Source organism: Brachyistius frenatus, unplaced genomic scaffold, assembly GCF_029030835.1.
Source record: "Brachyistius frenatus isolate BFR_SWC_R1_liver_20210118 unplaced genomic scaffold, ASM2903083v1 Contig_49, whole genome shotgun sequence".
Classification (NCBI taxonomy): domain Eukaryota; kingdom Metazoa; phylum Chordata; class Actinopteri; family Embiotocidae; genus Brachyistius; species Brachyistius frenatus.
The window spans coordinates 2749631-2773727 of record NW_027210648.1 but is presented as its reverse complement, the minus strand read 5'-3'; the positions used below and the strand labels follow the sequence as shown (position 1 = coordinate 2773727).

At 41.7% G+C, this 24097-nt stretch overlaps 3 protein-coding genes across 4 annotated transcripts; 2 read left to right on the top strand and 1 right to left on the bottom strand.

Annotated features, from left to right (window-relative positions):
• The first annotated feature begins 1102 nt into the window (after positions 1-1102).
• Positions 1103-12092, top strand: tbc1d23 (TBC1 domain family, member 23). 2 transcript variants are annotated; one of them, XM_069704128.1, is made up of 19 exons: positions 1103-1146; positions 1759-1870; positions 3090-3195; positions 3953-4157; positions 4242-4365; positions 4455-4579; positions 4675-4721; positions 4806-4909; positions 5023-5145; positions 5256-5348; positions 5435-5605; positions 6034-6076; positions 6683-6789; positions 6935-7077; positions 7579-7623; positions 8360-8448; positions 8569-8704; positions 8920-9114; positions 10134-12092. In XM_069704128.1, exons 1-19 carry the CDS (start codon positions 1109-1111, stop codon positions 10216-10218), a joined length of 2091 nt encoding a protein of 696 aa, XP_069560229.1. In that variant the 5' UTR covers positions 1103-1108; the 3' UTR covers positions 10219-12092. The 2 variants fall into 2 exon arrangements, with proteins under 2 accessions (XP_069560229.1, XP_069560228.1); XM_069704127.1 differs by lacking the exon at positions 7579-7623 and having other exon boundaries at positions 1109-1146.
• A 1267-nt stretch (positions 12093-13359) lies between these two features.
• Positions 13360-20057, top strand: nit2 (nitrilase family, member 2). Its single transcript, XM_069704126.1, has 10 exons — positions 13360-13394; positions 13560-13678; positions 14401-14521; positions 15450-15538; positions 15695-15788; positions 15884-15958; positions 16060-16138; positions 16787-16885; positions 18067-18122; positions 19196-20057. The coding sequence occupies exons 1-10, from the start codon at positions 13367-13369 to the stop codon at positions 19288-19290; spliced, it is 855 nt and encodes a 284-aa protein (XP_069560227.1). The 5' UTR covers positions 13360-13366; the 3' UTR covers positions 19291-20057.
• A 526-nt stretch (positions 20058-20583) lies between these two features.
• On the bottom strand, positions 20584-23614 carry LOC138624156 (ICOS ligand-like). The gene is made up of 5 exons (XM_069704125.1): positions 23175-23614; positions 22759-23082; positions 22397-22681; positions 22147-22317; positions 20584-20905 (listed from the first exon to the last, which is right to left on the bottom strand). Exons 1-5 carry the CDS (start codon positions 23359-23361, stop codon positions 20832-20834), a joined length of 1041 nt encoding a protein of 346 aa, XP_069560226.1. The 5' UTR covers positions 23362-23614; the 3' UTR covers positions 20584-20831.
• Positions 23615-24097: the final 483 nt, after the last annotated feature.

Sequence of the window (24097 nt, the reverse complement as noted above, 5' to 3'; positions counted from 1 at the left end):
ATGAGCTCCCCACCGACATCAGGACAGCAGAAACTACATCTTCCGCCGCAAACTAAAAACACACCTCTTCAGACTTCACCTTGAACAGTAGAACTTTAATAGCACTTAAAATGACACTTACTGATAGCACTTTGTAGTTTGGCTTTCTTGAAGAAATTGTACTTTCTTGATTCCTGTTCTGGGTTTTGTACCCTCATGGTTGAAATGCACTTCTTGTAAGTCGCTTTGGATAAAAGCATCAGCTAAATGAAATGTAAAAAACTAACAAGTTAATGTTGAGCAAGTTGCAGTTTGTCCACAAAGAGGAGCTGTCAGCCACTGTTGCTCTGGTTTTATACACATTACCTTGTGCCTTCATTAAGTCATTTTGGTTATTGCAGCAGTTTAGTCCTGAAGATATTGATAATTTATAATTCAACACTGCCACCTCGAGGCAAAGAAGGTAATGATTGCTTCTGAAGACAACAGTTGAAGTGTGCCACCTGCAGGTAACAAAGTGTTACTACGCTTTTCCTTGAGTATAGTTTTCACTGTTTGAGGTTTAAAATTTCAGAAGTGCACTTGTCTAAGATAAAATGAAATATTTGATCAAACTAATATCAATCTGTATTTAACATTAAAACAGACCTACAATTAAGCTGAATGTCAAGCTTACTAAAGCTGTTGACAATCAGACAAGTGAGACATTTTGAAACGTCACAGTAGGAAAATAAATCAAAATCAGTTTGATTAAAGTAAAAAAAAAAAAAATCAACCTTAAAGCTTGTGTTATTAATGACACCTTTTCCTGCCATAGTCTGCTTTAATAAAAAAAAAAGGTCTTAAATGTAAACGTGTTTCTACATTACCAAAGATAATTGTTCCATTATTAAAGACACAAGTCACGTGTGTCCTTATAATATTTAATGTTTTTCCAAGACGGTGTTTATTATGTAAGAATTTATTCTGTGCCACAAATCAAAGCTTCAAGTCATTGGTCAGGTCATTTCTTAACATGGGCAACTAGTTGCACTCACCAGGCAATCTCGGTTGTCCATTTCCCGGCCGACGCGTTGTGCGACACATCGGCCGTGTTGACGGCTTCTGACGTGTCCCTGTCAACACAACAATGGCGGACGCCGTGGAGGAAGCGCTTCAGGGCAGCTGGTGAGACCATTTATTGTCGGAATAACATTTTCAGAGGCGCCCGGTTGAGTGTCAGACAGTCGCGTCGGCTTCATCTCAAAGAATCCGACGTAAAGAAACGAAAGAGGAGCCGCGGGGGGGACATTTGGGCTGGATGGTGGATGTTGGGCTCGTCCCGGTCCGGTACCGTCAGCTAGGAGCTAACGGCGGTTAGCCGAGTCGGTTGTGAGATATTTACAGCTCAGACGGACAAATACAACAAATACAACAAATACAACAGATAACGATGATAAATGTCACCGAGGTTCTCATCATAATGATAATAATAATAATGATAACAATGAGTGTGTGTCTGTGATCAGCTGTTATATGTTGAAGATTGGTCACTGCATAATAATAAAAGTACAACTCATTGGGAATTTAATAAAACTGTCCACAGATATCTGGAACAAGCTTTGATTATTTATCACACGTCTCATCACGTTAATACTTTATAAAAACAGACAGTCATCCCTACAAAACCGCTGCGGGTCCAAAGTATTGTGTAGAAATGTGACCACGACGGACAACTTCGCTTCTACTTTGTGGGAAACGTGTCCCTGTTGTAAGTGTCCCGTGTCTGTCCCTGTTCAGGGACCAGGATCTGGCTGAGGCTCTGGACTCCGGTGGCTCGGACATGGAGATGGAGAGGAGCATCGTCCAGGTCCAGGAGCACTCAGCTCAACACAGAGCGAAGATGTGGAAGGTAAGGAGCTTGTTAAATCACCGCCAATGTTAAGACCGGTTTTAAACAGTGAAACTGAACAAGATCATCGACATCTGAATGGAGACAGAAAGTCTTCTATTATTAGACTATTGTTAAAAAGTGGACAGACGTCAGCAGACTGGAAAGACGTGAACAGACCTGACAGACCAGCACGTCGTGCTTAAAGAGCTCAAATGATCAGGTCACTCAATCAGAGCAGCTGTGTCTGCTTCTTGACAGCCCAGAGGAAAGCCTTCACTCCTGTCTGAACCACACACCTACAACCAGTTTCATATGTAAAGTATGGGAACAAGTGCCACTTACCCGCTTTATATTTCTACTTGTTAACACTTTATTTCTCTGCTATAAAAAAAAAAAAATAGCTGACTGATGTAAAGATGACGACGATGATTGGACTTTGCCCTTAGCTGTGCGGGCAAACAAGCTGTTTGATATCTGCAGTGGGACGACGTCAAGTAGAGCTTCAGTCTACCAATTGACATGTATTTAAAGATGTATACAGTTCACAAAGTTGATGACATGAGTAAATGCAGTTGGGTCGATTTCAAAGTGAAATACTTGGCAGGAAGTGAAGGAGTGCTCGTTTTCCTTCTCGTATTGGTGCATGTCTCGCTGTCAAAGTCATTTGTAAAACTAAGTAACTGAGCAACAGGTTTTTATTTACAAATAAATGGACGGAAACATTGATTAAGTTTTCTGTAGAGTCCAGTCGCAATGTTAACACCACCTAATGTGATGAAAACATCTTTATGATTTAACTGTTGTTTTGGTGAGTGTTTATAAAGATGGGACCATTTTGCCCAAAATTTCATACACAGGTGTATTTGTGACCTTTTTAAAAAACAATCTGTTGTATTTTCTCCATTTCCTGATACTTAAATATGTCAAATGTTGCAGTTAGATAACAAATTGTTTCTGTATGTAATTATTCTCATCTGGTAAACAACTAAAGCAAATAGTTCTGTTAAAAAGTTATTCCTGGTATTGTAAAGATTTCAGTTGTTTTTTGTCTCTGAATAGTAATAATAATATCATCAGTTTATATATTATATTATATTATATATCAAGCTTGATCTCTACCGATTTGTTGTGTATTAGTGGAGCAGCAGATGACTGTATTTGTTGTGTGTTTATCAGGTTTCTTTTCATCACTCAGTACCTCCATGTTTAGCAGTCAATCCTTGTTTTATGTCGGCAGATTGCTTTAAATGTCTCTGGAAAAGGAGACAGCCTGTCCCCCTGGGACGGCGTCCTCGATTTACCAGAACAGACGCTCATTCACAACCGCGGTCAACAGCTGATCGGTGAGTAAATGGATGTGCCTCTGAATTGTTTAACACGATCCTGCAGTAACAAAAGTACGTCGCCATCGTGAATACTTGAACAGAATGAACTGAAGTCCTTTGTGGTGCACAGATCCACAGATCCATGAAATCAGAAGTACGCGTTATAATTGAATCAATTGTGCCGTATAAAAAAGACAAACAACGTCATCACATTTTTTAGCTAATAGTCTGTGGTTAGACAAAGAAGAGTGTTTGTCTTTATGGAAAATAATACTTTGCAGTGATTGTTTTGTGCAGTTAATGCTGCACGCATGAAGTGCAGCTAATCTGCTGAAATGTGGATGGTTTAAATGAGAATATTCCTTTGAAGCACGACTTGAAGCGTCTTGTAGCTGTTGTGTGTCAGTTTCGCTCTGAACACACAAACACACAATAATAATAATAGAAAGAAGAAAGATGAGCTGGAGTCTCAGCCACTGTCTTGTTCTGATGAATCTTCAGGAGTTCAGAGGAAGAAAGGACTCTGATTGGTCTGCTGTCCTGATCTGGTGCGCTCAAAATAGAAACTGTCTTATGAAGAATAAAAACGAGACACCCACACCTACAGGAGTAACAGAAAGAGACCTTTTCTTACGCATATTTTATTGTAAAAACCTTTTCTTTATAACTTTCTGTTCTTTTTTTTTCTGCTTCTTGTTTTTGGATGTTAAGTGTGGATGGACACGCGTGTATGAAAAACGTGACTAACGCTTCTCTCCTTGTTTGCCATGTTCAGACCAGCTGGGAGCTTCAGAAGAAGAGAGGAGTGAAATGGTTTCCGATGTCGAGTCGGTCATCACGTTCTACTGCAAGTCGCGCAACATCAGCTTCACCCCGGAGCTCAGCTGGCCGCACCTGCTCAAACCACTGCTCGGCCTTCGGCTTCCCCGCAGCGACCTCTACAACTGTTTCTACGCTGTGATGAACAAATACATCCCCAGGTGAATCATCGCAACATTACACTCTCTTCTTCATCCCACTCATGAAACGCTAACTGCCGTATCTGTTAAATGCGTCCCTTTCAGGGACTGTGTGCCAAAGGGCCGGCCCTTCCACCTCTACAGACTACTGCTGCAGTATCACGAGCCAGAGCTCTGCTCCTTCTTAGACACCAAAAAGATCACGCCTGACTCCTACGCCATCGACTGGGTATGTTCGTATTAACCGTCCTGCCACATACAGTCGACTGCGTGTGTCCACGTCTGAACTGTGTGTCTGTGTCTCTCTGTCCTCCACAGCTGGGCAGTCTGTTTTCCAGCCACTGCCTTCCTGAAGTGACCAAGGCCTTGTGGGACTCCTACCTCCAGCAGGCTGACCCTTTCCTCGTCTTCTTCCTCACGCTCATCATCCTCGTCAATGCCAAGTACGCAAACCGTTATATGGATATGTGATCCAATTAGAAACTCCTTTTTTTGTTGTTCTGAATGTCCTTTTTTGTCTTTGTTTGATTCCCGACAGAGAGACCATCCTTGCACAAGAGGGCGAAAGCAGAGAGGACATTATCAGTGAGTTTCACTTCCTGACATCTTTTTTGTGGGTTTGCTCAATATCTTATGAGCTGGGATTAAAAAAGACCTTGTTCGTTACAGAAATGCTGGAAGCGTCTCCTTCTCTCCTGGAAGCTGAGGACATTGAAGATTTGTTTTCACTGGCCCAGTATTACCAGAGTAAAACCCCTCTGTCCCTCAGAAAGGTAAAAGAGTTGGAAGCGTACTGAAACAAACAAGACTGCTAACAAAGAGGGCAGCTTAAAAAAAAGTCCTTGTTTAAAAACAGTTTTTGTGTTTCCTGCCTCCTCCCCTGCAGATGAATCAGAATCTGTTTGGTAGCAGCCTGGTGGCTCTTAAAGAGGAAGACACGGACCTGAGTCAGGCTCTGTGCCTCCCCGTGTCCGTTCCTGAAATCCTGCAGGCCAACCAGCTGCAGCAGGTCAGTTTAAATACTTCAAACAACAAGAAAAGTCTTGATTTTTGCCACATAAACCATGTGAGCTGCAGGAGAGAAGATGATGTGGGATGAAAGAGGTTTTTCCTTTGTAGGATGGGGTACGTTTCTTCGTGGTGGATTGCCGGCCTGCAGAGCAGTACAACGCTGGACACTTGTCCACGGCCTTCCACCTGGACTCTGACCTGGTGAGAGATATTGACTGTACTGATTATGTATAAAACTCTCTGTAGAGTATATAAATGTAATAAATCTGCTTCCGATCTTCCCGCAGATGCTCCAGAACCCCTCTGAGTTTGCTCTCTCCGTGAAATCCCTGCTGGAAGCACAGAAGCAGTCTTTGGAGTCGGGCTCCATCGCCAGCGGAGAGCACCTGTGCTTCATGGGCAGCGGGAGAGAGGAGGAGGACATGTACATGAACATGGTGCTGGCACACTTCCTACAGGTGAGCAGCGCGGACAGAGAGGGGTGGAAGTAGGGCGTCAATTAAAACATGGCCATGGCGGGGGGTTTTTTTTTTTTTTTTTTTTTTAAATCTAAAGGACGGAAAATCTTTAGTTTTTTTCCGACCAAATGTCAAAGTAATTCAATTTACAGTAACACAAAATCAAAATTGGAGAATCTGTATCAGGCAGATGTTTTTAATTTTGACTTGAACATTATTTAAATTAGTAATAGATTATCAAAACAGTTGCTGATTAATTTTCTTTCGATTGATCTAAATATGGAAGGTCAACTGAACAGACATTGAGAAAAGTTCCTGGTGTGTCCTTTGTTTCCTGTTTGGCAACACAAATGATTTAATTATCGGTGTTTCATCATATCATGTGCTACATGCTAGCATTGTTGCTAATTAAAGACTTTCTGTTACAGAAAAACAAAGAATATGTGAGCATCGCTAAAGGAGGTTTCATGGGTAAGTAGATATATATTCGAAGTTAAAAGTGTGCACAGTCTTGGGTCTAGATGTGTTTTTCTACATTTCTAAAATTGTGGAACCGTGTGTGCACACGGAAAACCCCCCAGTTAGCCACAAAATCACTGTTTTTGTATTTGAGAATTGTGCCACCTTTAGCCTTGATTAGACTTATCAATAAAAAAAATTGTTTTAAAAAGTAGTGCAGTTTTTCATATCACTTCAAGAGTGAGGTTCTCACACAGTGTCGGAGCAGCAGCACTGCGGTGGCTGTTTATAGCTCCCTTTATCATTAATTCATCACGTGTCCCTGTAAACCATCATCAGCTGTCACAACATGATGGTTAACATTAAACAAAGGTAAACTCTGCATGGACTTGCATATCAAAAGACATAGGATATGAATGTTAACAAAATACAGATGATCAGACAAGAAAGAATCACCGTAATGTTTACAAAAAAACAACCCTCCTGTGAGTGAAACTGGCCGACAGCCTCAACGATGTTCTTTTATTAGAGACGTTTCAGAGAAACGTGTGTGCACTTGTTGTGAAGTATCTGTTATCGGTGAGAAGGGAAAAGTCACTGTAGTTTGTGTGGTTTCAGCGCTCCAGCAGCATCTGGTCGACATGAACATCGAAGGACTCGACTCCTCGTACGTCCACTGGATCGTCAGCACATCTGGATCTCACAGCAGCCTCTGTTCTGCTGATGTAAGTGGCCAGAGGCAGACGGCCCAGTTTATCATGAACATCGCTGACGCACTACGCTCCATGTTGGGGACTTACTGAATTGTTAACTTGTTTACCTTATATTATTCTGTCCTTCTTCACATGAACTGCTTTCCAACAACAACAGGGAGAGTCTCTGAGCAGCCCAGGAGACGGCAAAGGAGTCAAGTCGCTGGTCAACAAAATGACGTTTGCTCTCAAGTCCAAGTCAGTCAACGTAAAGGAGAAGATGATCAGCTTCATTGAGAACACCTCCACCCCTGTAGACAGGTGGGAACCCAGTTCTTCCTCTAAATTCCTCTTTAACAAACCTTCACCACTGAAACAAACACTTACCCGTCACTTCCTCATTTTCTAGGTTTAAATCCTAAGTTTCGATTTGTAAAGCCACAATTGAATGTTAAAATATGGCAACAATGGTAAATGTGTGATTTCACCCTTACAAATAAAGTACTAAAAACAACAACACAAAACAAAATCACTCCCCTGGAAGACTTCCTGGTCTTTTCACAATATATCCCACCAAAATATTTTGCTTTCATTAGAAGCTGCTGCAACTTTTGTCTTTTGGGTTTAATACACATTTCCGCCTGACTGAACACATTCATTGTGAACTATGTAAAATGTTTGAAGGGTCAACATGATCACAGTATGTGCCCAGGACTGATTTACAGTGATTAGGTGGTTCTGATGGATGTAACTGACATTTAATTTAGCAGTTTTGGTGTAATTGAACTGAAATGAAGTCCCTTGTGCCTTATTCCACACTAGAATGTCTTTCAATCTGCCCTGGCCAGAGAAGGTGATTCCAGATCGGTAAGAGCTCCCAACCATCGAGCTGTTTGTCACCAGCATGCCCCACTGGCTGTAGACCCGCACCGGTCCCCGGGATCACTGGAGTCGCATTAACGCATGCTTAGCGCCAGCATCTCTGCCTCTACCGCTCACTCATGTAACAGCGCTACACGTTCCCCGCGCAGTTTGGGCGAGCTGCGTTCAAGATGATGTTTCTTCTGAACTTTTTTTTTTTTTTTTTTTCATGCTTTCACTAACAACATTCAACTGCTGTTCAGTTTGTGCTGTCGGAGCTGCTGCGGCCTTTTAGGAAACACCGAGTCATCTTCACTTCCACAACCCGACTGTTTTAGAGCGAACCTCAGCTTCACCTGTGTTTGCTTGGAGATGCGCCAAACAGTCTGTCTGTCCATTTCATCGTTGTTCTTTCAGATGATAGTCAGGGCTATACAACGACCCCAAAAAATAGAAACACCATTATAATTACCTCCAAATAGCCCTGAATATCATAAAATGACTAATCTGCTACTCCGATAAGTGTCTCATCTAACCTCCTTCTTTTAGATTTAACAGTGTAACCTGTGGCAGTAGTGGGCTAATCATTTCTACTGCAGCCTGGACGTCTTTATGTCATCGCTGCGTGTGTGCAAACTGTCTGCTCTGTGTTCATTTGATGATGTCGTCACAGGTGTTAACATTTCTTCACAACCTTCACTGAAATGACACTCAAACCTTCCTTGTTGTTTGCCATTAATAGACACGTGAGCAGCAGCGACCGTGTCGGCAAACCTTACCGGGGGGTGAAGCCTGTTTTCAGTATTGGTGATGAGGAAGAGTATGATACAGGTAAAGGCAGATCAAATGCAGCTGCAGTTGGAAAATGAGACTGAGACTAATATATTGAAGGAATGTCAGGCCTTTTATTTTGAAAAACAAAGTAGTAACCTGCGTGTGATGTTCCCCCAGATGAGATTGACAGCTCATCCATGTCGGACGACGACAGGAAGGAGATCGTCAACATTCAGACCTGGACAAACAAACCAGACATAAAGCATCACATCCCATGTAACGAGGTGAAAGAAACGGGTCACATGTTCCCCAGGTGAGTCAGACAGCTCACAGTTTGAATGAATCTGGTAATGAGTGTAACAATTATCTATCACATGACACCCTGACACCCATCTGACCAGGCTCATGGGTGTATGGATGGGGGAAGTTGCATTTAAACGTGACCTAATTCCACTTTGTTAAAAATGAAAGAACGAAGCAGCAACAATCCCCGAATCTCTGTTTGTTCCTCTTTTTTTTTGTTCGCAGTCACTTGTTGATCACAGCGACTCACATGTACTGCCTGAGAGAGATCGCCTCACGGAAAGGTTTTGCCTACATCCAGTCCAGACAAGCACTGAACTCTGTGGTGAAGATCACCTCCAAAAAGAAGCACCCAGAACTGATCACGTTCAAGTTTGGGAGCAACAACTCTGCTGGAGTGGAGATATCAGCGGTTGAGAGGTGCTTGTTTACACACCGTCTACGTACTGTGTATTGTGCTGATGAGAAACTAATCTCGTGTGACTTTAAATTTGGGATAGAATTTTTTTTTTCTTTCTTTGTTAATGTTTAATCTGGTGCTCGCAGAACTCAGTGAGCTGCATTGTTCTTTACAGTATTGGCAGAATAGAAGACAACTCTGACCGATTTAAAATATATTTCAAGAAAAGAATATCGTCTTACTTCTGGGTCAATTTGGTCATTTGGTGTTGTTTATGAGGTTTATAATGTCATTAAACTGGGAAAAAAAACAACCTCAACTGTAACTTTAGCAACAGGTTAAAACAATAGTCTCAGTGACAGTTTATCGTAGTTGATTTTGGGAAAGAACAAGAAGTCATTTTTTTTACATAATGAAAAAAGTACAGAGGGTTGGCTTAAAGGAATAGATTGGCATTTCGAAATTGTTCTTTTGGGTGTGAAGATTGAAACCACCCATATATCTGTTCATTAATAATGAAACTACAGATGACATTTTGCAGCACGGTGATGACAAGACTTCAGTTACTGCACCCAAATCAAAAAATAAAAGCCCAAGTTGTCTTTTTTATTTTTTCAAACTAAACAACGTCTGATATACTGTGGTACTTAGTGAGTTGTACTGGTATGCAGAGTTAACCATCTTCCAGCTTTCTGTTTAGCATGCAGACATGAAAGTGGTGTGAGTCTTTCAATGGAAGTCGGCAAGAATGGAAATATGCATATTTCTTGACAAATGGTGTCGAACACCAAAGTTTTCTTTAAAAACTACATTTACAATTTATATAATTAATTTTTTTAATAAGCGTTTTTACATGCGCATACAATAAAGTGCAACAGGCTTTGTTAGACTTCGACATTAATTATGTTACAACATTATACAAATGTATGAAACTCTTTACAGAAGCTTGACAGAGAATATTTTGTTGGTTAGTTCTTTGGAGCAGATGAATCTCAAGTGTCCTGGCTTCCTCTAACGTCTTCTTTCCGTCCTCCCTCAGATATTTGATACCAAACGCAGGTGACGCCACGAAGGTCATCAAGCAGCAGATCATGAAAGTCCTCGATGCTCTAGAGAGCTCGTAAACGGAGACGGCGGGGTCATCACGGGAGATTGTGGCAACCGCCCTGCGACGCGAACTGTCTGCCAAGAGTGAAACCGTCTCCCGCTCTCCCTCGGGTGTCCTCCCTCTCGGACAGATCCCAGTGCAGTGTTGACTGTGAAGCCACGTGTGTCTGTCTTCGGGACATGCGGGCACACCGCTGACTGCAGACTTGTGGGATAAGATGAGCGTGTCGAAATACTTAGGTGCTCCGCAGTCATCCAACCATTATTTTACACTACGTTAACAAATATCGGTTATAGTGTAGTTTCTTCTTTACTGTTAGTAAAACACGGGATGTCATGACAGTGCAGTTCCCTCTGGCCTTAACGTAGCGGCTGAACAACCAGTGGCAAAACATGTTCGATCCATACATGACTGACTTGTGTCCTTTGACTTGAGCATCTCGGTTCTGACCCGGTCGTTCCGTTGTGAACGGTATTGCATTTCTCTTTAAAGCGTGCAGTAAATTTAACATCCATCGTTCTGGTCAGGAAATGAGCATGAGTCAGCGAGCTCGCACATCAAGATCCCAAAACAAATCAGTGCTGGCACACCAGGCAGGTTTCCTACCACTAACAAATGTTTTTTTTAATAACTTTTCTTTTCCAACTGGCAGCCTTAAATAGAAACTATTTGAGGGTGTTCGTAAATATGTAATGTATATATTGTGAAAACCGCTCTATATTAGCACAGACGTTTGCAATGTCATTTTGAAAAGCATATCCTGATTGTTATAATATGCAGTGAAACTTCACGTGGCCCCTGAACCGGTTCCCACGGTGGGAAGTTCCCCTTCTGTCCAGACTAACGAGTACAGTGAGCCTTTCACAGTGTTTCTGGGAGAGAGTTTCTTCTCTGCTTTTGCTTATAATGAAGATTTAACCTCATCTCATAGCAGTCTGATGTAGCTCTCAGAAAGCATCGTCCGCTGCCCCTCTGGACTACATTCGAATTACGGGAGGTTCAGTGATTGTAGTTTCAAAGAGCCTGAGCACCTCAGTATTTTTTTTCACTCCATCACAGATTCAGTATGCAACTGATTTTCCCCAGAAACCTAAATGAAACTGTCCCGACGCCTCTCCGATCAGGTCGCTGTAACGAGGACTGTGCACTTTGAAGCACAGCTCAGAAAAGGAATGAAATGTTCATGTGTTTAAAGGAAAGTTATAATATATCTATGTTTCAGATCAGTCCGTCCTGTCAGGTGTATTTGTCTAAAACTGAGCAGCTTTAGTTTGCTTGCCACTGTTGCCTTCGGCCTCATGCCTGTGATGTGTGATATTGACACCAGCAGTGGCAACATATCACAGTATACCGCTGCTTCTCCTCTAATTTTAAAACTCTTCTTTCTGACTTTTTCTTGCTTCGTTCTCGCTTACTTATTCATTTGCGTTGAAGTCTAGTTGTGTGGGCAGCCTGGGTTTGAAGCATCAGAGCCTCCTTAATGACAGCAGCAGCTGACCTGTCAGTCCAGAGAGCGTCTTTATCTTTACAAATTAAAATGAGGGTTCATCATCCTGACTAAAACTGAGGCACATTTCAAATATGGGCAAAACAAAACCTAAAACCTTAATTAAAGACTCTAAATCTGGTCTTATTTCCACTCCAGTCGCCTCATAGCATTCCTGTGTAACCCATGCATTGTGTTGTAATTTGTAATTTTGTGATATTTTTCAGTATTCTTATTGACTGAAACCTTGTTGATTGGAAGTCTTTGCATTACCCTGTAACATCTCTGGCAAAGGATGTCAACCACTAGTCGAAAATGCAACATGTCTCAAGTGTAATTTGCACCTTACTGTACTGCTATTATTTTCTAAGCGTTTCTGTTTTTAATAAATGGAGATTATTGGATTGCAACTGTGGACACACTCATTGGAAGAGTTTTAATAATGATGATAGCACGCACAATACCACAATCATAATGAGGTAATTAACTGCCTGTCTGTAAATTAAAACTGTTATATGTATCTTTATTATTATTAGTAGTAGTTTTCATCTGTCTTCTGAAAAAGCAGAAGTTTAAGTAGAAATAGGAAGAGCAACTCCTTCGTGTAAACCAGTGAAGAGTTAAACTGGAATTTCATGGTGGATGTGTTCAGCTGCTTTACCACAGCTGGGAAGTTGTGTTCATGTTTGAACAAAGATCATTATGCAAATAGCTCATAGCAATATGAAGAGTTTGCTCAATTTAATTGTTGCAGTCCTGTTTGCCCTCACCTTAATTAGTATAAGTCTACAGCATATTTACACTCTGTAAACCTTTTGAACCTTCGTATTTATTGAAACATAAAAAATGACTTTAAATCAAAGGCTCAATAAGAATAGTATAATGTTATTATCATCTGCCTGCTCCAGTGGTGAAGGAACTGCAATCTGGAAATCTGTAACAACCCTAATGTCCTCCACATTGCTCCCACCACTATTTAATGGGTAAAAAGAGCCTTCTATTAATTAAAGTGACAAAGTTGAAGCTTTCATTGAACATTTGACTGAATCATGTATCATAAAAAAAAAAAAACGTTTTATCTGCAATGTTTGAAAAACATTTCGACAGTACCTAGATATTCTTCTCACCATCTGGGTGGTAATCTAATCTCTTCAATGATAGTAATGTGTAAAAAAAAAAAAAGACAAAATTCATTAAAATCTTCTAAATGTCTGCAAATACAGCGAAGGTGCAGAGTCCACCCATTCAAAACTGTTTTATCCCTAATACATGTTTATTATTTGACCCTTAAAAAGACAGAATATGCTATTTTTTGTCAAGCATGTTAATATCAAGCCAATGTTTGTTGTTGATTACACAATGAGGAAGGTTTTATAATCTTGGACTGAAAACGGATTGGCCGAGAAATACCCACCTCTCGCGACGTAACATCACCTTAAACTTCACATTAAAGGCTCAACTTCACATAAACTCAAGCACATGTCTTCGAGATTAAACAACAATCAAATTTACATTTTCAAGCGGTCATTATTATTTCTCACAGTGTAGAATTACGTTCATGAGATATCCTGAGGTCAAAAAGCCTGTGACAAGACTTTACACTAATTATATACTCTTATTTTGAAAACCACGCAGCCACCCGGAAGTACCCTTCTGGAGTTGAGGACTCTGCGCGTTCATGTCCACTTTAGGAAAAGTAATGAGCAGTGAGTACAAAGCTCTTTTGCTGCATGTTAACATTGTAAAGTTGTAGAGTGTAATTCCAGTTTGTAAGTGTGCTTCAGTCGTGGTTGTTGCTGCGGTGGTAGACCCGGAGCAGTGGCCGGAGACCTCCATCTGTCTCTGGCGGTGACGGTGTGTGGTTTCGACAGAGTTCCGCCTGGCTGTGGTCCAGCTGCAGGTGACCGGCGTCAAGGCGGACAACCTGAGCAGAGCCCGGAGGCTGGTGACGGAGGCCGCGGAGCAAGGCAGCAACGTGGTGCTACTGCCGGTGAGGAGGAGGCTCACTGAGGGGAGAGCAGGGGGGAGGCTGGAGGAGGAGGAGGAGGAGGAGGAGGAGGAGGGGAGGGGGGCATATGTGTCCGAATAATGTGCATGCAGCTCTCTGTGGTGCTTCAGGGGACATGTGACGGGACCGAGCTGACGTTTGTTTAACCTTGTCAGTTTTTCTGCTCGGTGAAAACGACTGCTTCAGAAAAAAAAAAGGTCAAAGAACTCGATAAAGAAATGTTCACTGATGTTAAAATATTTTTGTTGACCTCCTTTCTTAAATTATTTTTGTAAACACATGTTTGCATTTTTGTAGCGTCTTAAATGACCATTTCTATTCCCGTATGTTTACCTAAACAAATGTTTTGACGCCTTTTGACTGAAAACACTCCAGGACCCCGGAGCCGGCTGATCTGAATGAGAGGCAGAGAGGCATTTTGAATGTTTCTCCTTCACGCTGTGCTTTGTCTGCTAAAACAGGCTGACATGTTTGCTGTGATAAAAGGTCTGTTGTTTACATCAGTTGACTACACCAACAAACACTTATGAATGGGTGGAGGGAGAGACCCAGGTCTCTGCAGAGGTGGCCAGCTGTTTTGCCCTTGTACGCCAGACTCCCTGGTTGACCTTTTGACATAGTTGGACACGATGTCTGCCTGTAGGCCTCGATTATTAATGAAGAGCCTAAAAACGGACTTGATTTCCCATCTGTCTTTAACACAGGAATGCTTCAATTCTCCATACGGGACCGGCTTCTTCTCAACGTATGCAGAGAAGATCCCCGGAGAATCCACACAGGTGCTGTCGGAGGCAGCGAAGGAGAACAAGGTGTATCTGGTGGGAGGTAGGGAAGCATTGTAAAATTGTAACTCTACTCTTTAAAGTTTAGCTGTAACGATAACCTCTTATGTCCTCGTGTGTTATTTCTGTCACTTTAATATATTGACTATAGTGTCATTATAACCACACGTTACAGATGTTTCCCTGTATTTTCATTTTTCTAAATGTCAGTTATTTCTATTATGTTGTTGTCTTGACGTCACAAGTTTATTTATGACCGTAGAGTGACGCTTCCTGCTACTTTTCCCTTCTTTAACTGCAGTATAAGCCGTGTATATCGCCGTGGCGTAGTGTGAGAGCCACAGAGTTAAAAGGCAACAGGCTTTCAATAGAGTCAGTAGATAAAGTCAGAATGTTATTGATTACCCCCGTGCTTTTCCTGTAATGGTATGTCACAGTGTTGTTGACAATACAAATAAACAAGCTCATGTTGTGGGTGTTATTGAAAATAATGTGACAAAGCATGTTTGGCGCAACCATAAAATGGATTATCTTCAATTACTAGAAAACACTGACTGTCACGGATGAAAACAGTTTTACAAGTATCCAATCAAAATGGTTTGTTGCTTCTACCTGATTATATTTTGTGCTCTTTGTACACCAACAAAAAAACCCTGTGAGCACTGATTGTTCGGCAGTAGATAAAGCAGACTAACTCTTGAGACAAGTTCAGTCCAAACTTTCTGCGTCATCATCAGTTTGGAGTCACATTGAAAGATGTGAACTATGACTGAAACAAGTGCAGAGGAGACCCATGTTGTCGTTGGCTCTGATCTCTCAGCTGATGAATTGGCCTTGTGCTCAAAAGGGGGCCGATTTCAGTGGCGTAAAGGATGTAAACAAACTAGGACACTAAACTAAAAAGACAAAGATCTGAACCCATTCCACTTTTTAGGGTGGAGAAACTAACGCTGCAGCTTGTTGTTGAACAGGATCCATCCCTGAGCAGGACGGGGGGAAGCTGTATAACAGCTGCACGGTGTTCGGCCCTGATGGACAGATGATTCTGAAACACAGGAAGGTACGTGTGTGTGTGTGTGTGTGTGTGTGTGTGTGTGTGTGTGTGTGTGTGTGTGTGTGTGTGTGTGTGTGTGTGTGTGTGTGTGTGTGTGTGTGTGTCACTCACAGGAGAGGAGGAGCCTCCTCATAAACTGACTCATCTCTCCACGTGTTCAAGATTCACCTGTTCGACATCGACGTCCCAGGGAAAATCCGCTTCCAGGAGTCCGAGACGCTGAGCCCGGGAGGATGTCTGTCGATGTTTGAAACACGTGAGTGTCGGTTCCCGTCTCCTCCTTTTGTCCCCCCCGCTGTGTGGACGAGCATCATCGTGATCTGATTCCGGTCTGTGATGTCTCTCCCGCAGCGTTCTGTAAAGTTGGTGTGGGGATTTGTTATGACATGAGGTTCGCAGAGCTCGCACAGCTCTACAGCAGGAAAGGTAAGAGGCTGCGATGAGTGTTCAGATCATTTCTACTGGTGGTGGTGGTGGTGGTGGTGGTGTGTGTGGAGAGATGATGTGGATGTGTTCTTGTCCGTCAGGCTGCCAGCTGCTGGTTTACCCCGGAGCCTTCAACATGACGACCGGCCCGGCCCACTGGGAGCTGCTGCAGAGGGGGAGGTCAGACTGAGACTCCCCGTCAGTCTCTCCCAAAAAGACCTATTATATTTATCTTCTATGTGGGTTGACTCTTGTCACTCATCTGTTACGTCATCTAAAAGACAACCAGATATTCCAGACTTTGGGCTTGAATACAACCTACAACCGTGAAATATGATTAGCGTGACATGAAGGGACCCAAAATGATCTGTGCCATATAAATCTGGTAATCATTAACAGTACAACTGTTAAATTCTGTATCTAATGTAGATTTTTATGCCTGTGAAATAACTTGTGTAAAGTTTACATTCTGTCAAGAGTTAAAATTATCCAGACTGATTTTCAAAAGCTGCAGACTCAAATAAAACAAAGCAGCACATTTGTGATACCATTTTTTGAAATCTTAGTGCAGTCAGTTAATAGCAAGAAAATAAAGTTTGTCAACTTTAGGATCTCATACTTTGAAGTACTTTCCAAATACAGCTGCTGCAGCACCATAGACCCTGTTCTTCATTGTGACCGTATCCATGGCAATGATTGATTCATGTGCATCAATAGTACTTTTTCATTTTAACAGCTGTCTTGAAGTTCTTTCTTTGACTCTGAAAAATGATTCGTATTGTACTGCTGTGTAATTTGACGTGTATGACTTTGTTGTCTGTTCTGCAGGGCGCTGGATAACCAAGTGTACGTGGCCACAGCATCACCTGCCAGAGATGAATCGGCCTCCTACGTGGCCTGGGGTCACAGCACGGTGGTTAACCCGTGGTGAGCAAACATGAGCGGAGGAGGAGTGGGACTGTCTGTACATCCAGTAACCGAGAGGGAAAGAAAGGGAGGTCGTTTCAAACGAACAACTTGTGTCAGTAAAACCAGCAACATTCAGATCTTTTCAGGTTAAACTACTTTGTTAATGACATGTAAGTTCTGCATTCAAAATTCAGTTGAAATACAGATGTAGAATCTGCAAGATTCACCAAAACCACAAAACAGTATTTATTTTGCCTCCTTTCAGAGTTATATAGTTGTTTATTTTGTCAATATTTTGTTGCTTGGAAATAACATTTTAATGTTGTAGCAGGTTGACTTGATACTAAGTACTAACTACTTTATATATTGCTAGCTGGATTCATATTTGAATTAAAAAGTTTGGGCAAATGACATATAAGTGAAAGTAGTAAATACAAAGCCTGCAGTAAACACACATTAAAAAGGATTCTTTCTCCAAATGGTAAAACACTGCTGCTTTTTAATATCATGAACGTAAAAAAAAGAAAGATGAATTGAACAGTAATTATAGTATATACAAGAGTTAAGTGAGTACGTCGTAGCTCCTCAGACATCTCAGCTTGACGACACTTTACGTATCCAGTTGAATCTGTTTTTGTTCTTTTAGGACTTTTCATCCACTCGTCCTGCAGATCACTTCAAGTTCTCGCCTATTTTTAGACCATCTCGCACACGGCTTGTTTAAGATCTCCTCACAGATTTTCCGTGATGTGCACGTCAGGGGATCGAGCCTGCTGCTCCTAAAGCTTCAGCTCGTGTTTCTTGAAGTCGTTTTGAGGCCTGCTGTGAATCATTGTCCTGCTGTGAATGCTAGACTCTTTTCAGTCTCACATTCTCTTGTGCCACTCTTCATATGTTGGACTTTTATGATGAGGTCACAGGGAAGGTTTCTGTCTGATGCCTCTGCTCAGCGTTGATGCTCCACCACTCCAGTCAGCTGAACTCTTCCTGCAGCTCCTCTGCAGTCAGTCGCTGCAACAGAAGTGCAGTTTAATCTGAAGGTTTTCATTCTCTTCCAGATGTTGTCTCGGCCTTCACAGCTCTTCTTTCATGAGCTGTGAAACAATAACAACAACAAGTTGCTTTCCACTAATGTCGCCCTACATCTTGTTCTGTCTGTGGATGTTTGAGGTGTTGAACTGTGCGACCTGTCGTTTCAGGGGAGAGGTCGTCTCCAAGGCGGGACCAGAGGAAGCTGTGATTTATGCCGACATCGGTGAGTAACAGTTATTTGTTTGTCTCTGCAGACTGTGTTGATCAGGAAAGTTACAAATGCAGGTCGACTTCTGTCAGACTAAACAAACACCTGATGGTCTTGACTTGCCGCACGATGTCACTCAAAACTTCTTGATGATGAAGCATTTATGCTTTTTGTTGCTGCGCACATTAAGGCTGCCACATCCTCTAATTGTTCATGTCTTGTATGATACTTGAGAGACCTTTGATCAGATTGTCAGAAAAATAAATGCAAGTTTTATTTTAAACTATAGTGCAGGATTTTTACATATAAATGATCGTCCGTTACATTCGAGACAGACAGTGCTGATTCGTCACCGTATAAATCTCTTTGTGTTTCACAGTAATCCGAGTTTTTAAATCTGATGTCTGGTGAGACATTCCCGCTCTGGTCGAATTAATGCACACTGGACATGAAGTATGTGCACCAGAAGCTACTGCCTGCCGAGCTGGTTAACTTCCAGTTTAGCTTCATGCTAATTTGAATAGAGATCAAATAATTCATTTGCGCGGGTCTTTTTGACTTTCCAAATGTTACGAGACCAAATGGATCAAATTCTGAGTGATTTTGTCTGGTTGGGACGCCTTTTATATAATTTATTCCCAATTATTCCGCTGTTTTCCAGCCACAGTTGGCTACTGCAGAGCTCATGGCATAATCACACGTCAACAGTGTTTTTTTTAATTACTCCATTGGCAGAAGGTGGAGAAAAAAAAAGTGCACTGCAGGTTTAAGATTAGTCAAACTCATTTACTCTGCTATTATTTATCACTGGAGATAGTGAGACGGGGCAGAGTAAACGCAGGTCAGCTCTGCAGTAAGTATTCAGGCCTGAGTGAGAGGTCATAGTCCGTGTAGTCCTTCATCTACAGGGGGAGTCAAATAAAATGGACACCTGTCAGTATAATGCAATACAGTGCAACAACAGACTGAAGATGACCTCGTAGAACACTTGATTGATGCATGTCACCTGTTTTGTGTTGTGTTGTCCTGCACCTGTCGAACTGTTGCTGTGTCTGTATATCTCTCTCTACATCTGTCACCTGTTTCAGACCTGCAGTATTTGGCCGACATCCGGCAGCAGATCCCGATCACAGCGCAGCGCCGCGATGACCTCTACGCAGTGACGTCTGTGCAGGAAGGATGAAGATGAGCGCTGTGACCTGCTCCTCCTCTTCTTCATCATGTGGTTCAACTGATTCAGGCTGAAATCCTCGATTGATCCTTGATTCTCATCCAGATCGTTTGGTTCTTTAAAGCAGTTTGAGGACTGATTTATTCATCTTGGATGAAGATATGTGCACTTCATTTATTTGATTGGAAAAGTGCTGATCTTGTATTTGCACTGACATGAGGTGGGTACAGTATGTCCCCCCCACCCCCCAGAATGCAATGGGGCAATAGATTCATGGACTAAGGTCTAATTTCTGCATTTTACTGCTGTTTTGTTCTTCATGTTTTCATTGTTAAACAACTTTCAGCAAAGTGAGTTCTTCCGTTTATCATTGAATCGGATTCTGTGTTCAAATAATAACTTCTCATTTTCATGTCAAATTAAATTCCAGATGTTCAGGCTGCATTTCTCAGAATCTTTAGATAGGAGTGCCTTCAGCTCATTTTGTTTAATATTTGATCATATATGAATATAGGTCATTAAGATAAATACATCAACAGGTCATAATGATTTCTCAATAACCATGTTCTCATCTAAAATCAGGATTATATTAACACTTTGTCATTTTATCTATAAAAAGCAAACTATTTGTATCCAGCTGATTGTTATTAAACCTGTAATTTTAATAACAACTCCAGATTAATTTGAAAGCTGCTCCAAATTAACCAAAAATCTAAACTCATGTCAGACTTTCAGCCTTCTAGTGTGGGTATCTCGGTTATCTACAGATGGGGAACAAAGGTACAACACAACAGATCTCTTTGCAGCGCGACATTTTATCTCCCTGTGAAGCTCCTATTAGTGGAACAGAGATACAGTTTGGACAATAACTTTCAGATAACACCTGATGTAACGCTGCTCACTTATGAACTACGATTTTTGTGTCGTGCCGAAACACCTTGTTGATCAAAAGGAGATTCAAGTATTGATGAGAAGTGAAATCCTTTTATATATACTGGTTATAGCTTAATGTGAAAATGTACCTCTTTAAATGGTTTCCAGTTGTTAATTGAACATTCTGATGAATGAATCAATAAAAAAGTCTTTCTACATCGGAGCTCTAAAATGTTTTAATAAATACAGTACATCTGTCCATACTGAAATCATTCATCTCTAGAGAATTAAAAAATATTTTGTCATTTAATTGGTCTTCGTTCATTTCACTTTTTATAAGATTTTGTTCATTGTGACTTCAGATATTTAAAATGTAAAAAACATTTTCAATTCTCAGCTGTAAAAGTTTCTGTGAAATAAAAAAGCCTCAGGTAGATGTTTGGGAATGTTTATTAAATGTTGAAATACAACACCTCCTCCCTGTGAGGAAATAAAGAGTGACCACTCAACATAAAACTGACCCAGGATGCGGCTCTCATCTACATGCTGTGTTAAAAACCCACTCACACTGAATATTGAAGTGGTGATCACAACAAATACATATTTACATATCAGTGCTCTGCTGCCTCACAGCTTAGAAATAAAAAAGTGACAGTTAATGAGGATTTATTAACTGGATGTCACACTGTTGTCTCCTTTGACTGCAGCTTCATCGCCTCTGCTTCCTCCATGTACGCACGTATTTTTTTGTGTCCTGTTGATGACAAATATAATTTCAGTGAAAGCAATATGTTTTCAGATGTTTTTAGAGGTCACAAAAGCTCTTGAAATATTTAAGGTCTGTAAGGTTTTCTTCATAAGACCTACATGAATAGTTTTAACAGGAGTTCAGGTTTTCCAGCTGCAGTAAAGTGCAGGGTTTGAGGGTGTTTTATAATGGGGGATCTCTAAATGAGATTTTCTTGATCAAGGTTATTTCAGGTTGAAACAAAACTCATTACTGTTGTTAACTAAATAATAGCATTGTTCTCATTGGCTGGTTGCGTCACCCAGAACTGATTTAACACGATTCAGACCCTTTCCTGGGATATAAAATAAAATATATAAAATATGGTCTTAAAGAAAAGGAAAATATGTATTTCAATTAGCTTCATTTAAAGCAAAGTAAATGTTATTTAATTATTCAGAAAATATTGGAAATGTTATTCTTCACAAAGTTCCAGTTATTTAATGTTCAGCTGACCTGCTTTACGTAAGGAGAAGAACGACCAAGAACATTTTTACGAAATACAATAGGGCCCTAAAAATATCTAAATCAACAGTTCAATGTGCTTTGTTTAAACAGCTTCTTACTTACGATGACATGACACTGAAATATACACGAGGGAGAAACAAATTGTGATTTCAATAAAACTTGAACTTTAAGGACACACGGGAAATGTTCTAAATCTAACATGAGAAAGTTTGGTGTTTATGTCTGTGATATTTGAGCTTCCACTGTGAGCTCTCCTCTAATAATCCTGTAAAATAGAAGAACTTTACTTTCTCCAAACTTCCCAGAACAACTGATGAATCCTTGGATTGGAAACAAAATCTGCACTAATCGCTCCCAGTATATTTAATTTAACAGCGATGGGTTGGAAAAGCAAAACGAGCAGGATATTGTATGTAGTATGAGTCATAAAGAACTATTAATTTACTCAGCAGATCGTCATGTCAGGATGGATTACAAGGAAAGAAAGAAGCAACTGAGAAAACCTAGATCAGTAGCCTTGAAAACCTGCAGGCAGGTGTACTGAGGTGACCAGGTGCTGCTTGAAAAGCAGACGGTCACCTGATACTTGATTGAGGATATTCTGTTTACTGGATTTTATATGAAATAAATTGACAAATACAAACTATTTATGACAGGATTTTTTTTTTTTTTTTAAGGTTTCCTCCCTGTACTGTCTGATGTCAGTCACGTCATCCCTCCGTGGTGTGTGACGTGCCTACCTCTCTTTGACTGTTGGTATTCCTTCTTCTTCCTCTTACTTATCCGGTCCAGGTGGATCTGATACACCACCCCGGCTATCACCATGAGTCCAACCACCACACAGAGAGCCGTGCTGAAGATCCACATGGCCTCTGACGCCCGGCCTATCACCGGGCCGCTCTGCACTCCATCTGAGCACCAACGAGAAACACAGATTAGTGACCCGCCGGTGTGTTTGAGGCCCGACTTGAGCACCGACGAACGACTCACAGCTTGTGGATGTCAGGTTTTGGTTCATGGGCATGTTCTCGATGACGCACGACACGCTGGAGTCTTTGGAAATGTTGAGCGTCAGGTGGCTGGTGATGTTGTAGAGGTGGGAGCCGGGGAGGGAGGCTGCCAGGGTCCTCACCGAGCCCTCGGGGGGCTCCTCGGTGTTGTTGATGAGCCAGTAAACTGCGGGTCGAGGATACCCGCCGCTGGAGTGACAGAGGAAGGTCGTCTCATCGCCCTGCGCTACTTCCTCCCGCTGCAACAGCGGGGGGCTGAAATTGGCTGCAAACAAGCATCAAAGACAGCAGTTAGTCCCTTTAAACACTCTTCTGATGACTTCCTATGTGTGTGGAACTGACCTGCTATCCTGAGGCACATGTCGCACAGCAGGGTGCTGTGATTCTCCCTTGAAATGATGAAGAGACTGAAATACATTTTCTCCTCCGTGGGATCGACTGCCGGCAGCTCCAAAGACAAGTTTCCAGTCAGAGCGGCGTCAGTGGACACTGTGGCGTTCTTAACGCTCCACGTCTTCACATCTCCGTCCTCATCCCACACCGACCTGAGCACCACTTCATCCTCCCTCCTCCACTCAATGGAAAAGTTCACAAAGGTCAGCAGGTCAGGGGAGAAGCAGGGCAGGGACACCGGCAGTCCGACTATCCCGACAACACAGCCGTCCTCTGAGGAGAAACACACACATGTAAGTCATGGGGAAGTTTTAATGTGACTTATCTGTGTGTGATCTTCTCGAGCAGTCAGACAGTCATCTCACCCAAACAGTTGCAGGCACACAGGAAGCTGAGCAGCAGTCCGGCGCGCCACAGCGCCACCGGTGCCTCCCGCTGAGGGCTCGTTAGCGCACAGTACACCGAGGAACTACTCAAAGACATTTTACTCTTAAACTTAGAAAACCAAGACACGTCCATTACTCCGTCGTCTATGAGCCCGGCTGACTTCATTTCCTCCTCTGCTCGTCCGACTCAGACCTTCCGTCACTCTGAAGGATTTCATTACCAGTCATGCTGCGGCTTGTTCTGCCGTACCTGCATTCTGTCTGTCGATCCCGGATCTTCTGATTTAAATGAGATTAAAAAAAAAAAAATACCGCCGTGATTTTAAAACAGTAATATATATACCGTGAATCAACTTTAAAACCCGAGACTTGTCCGTGTCTGAGCAGAGAGCCGGTTCAGAGTCCAGAGATCGGTCCGACCTGTTTGACTTCTCGCACACACCCACACACACTAAAGAGAGATGGCACCGCAGCAAACATACAGCACATGTGTAGGGTAGGGCACACCTACTTTAAATATCGTCAACATACATGTTCCCAGTTCCCCCAAAGAATACCAACAAAAAAAAAATGAATTTGATTGTGTCATTAAGTCTTTTACCAGATGTTTAATATTGAGTATTAATTGTGGCACTTTTGGTATCATATAGATGAGCTGCTGATTTTCGTGTAGCAGATGTGTTTGAAATGGAAAAAAAAAAAAACAACTTTTCAGTAGGCTAGTGAACATGGTGTTTTTAAAGCAGGACACAAATATTGGACAAATATTTACCTGGCAAAAATAGTTACAGAAATGCATAAATATAATCATATCATTTTAAGTATTTCCAAAACAATTGGCCATCTTTCCAAAACACTTAGTAGGCTATTAATGGTAGCCTAAAATTAATGGTTAAAAAAAA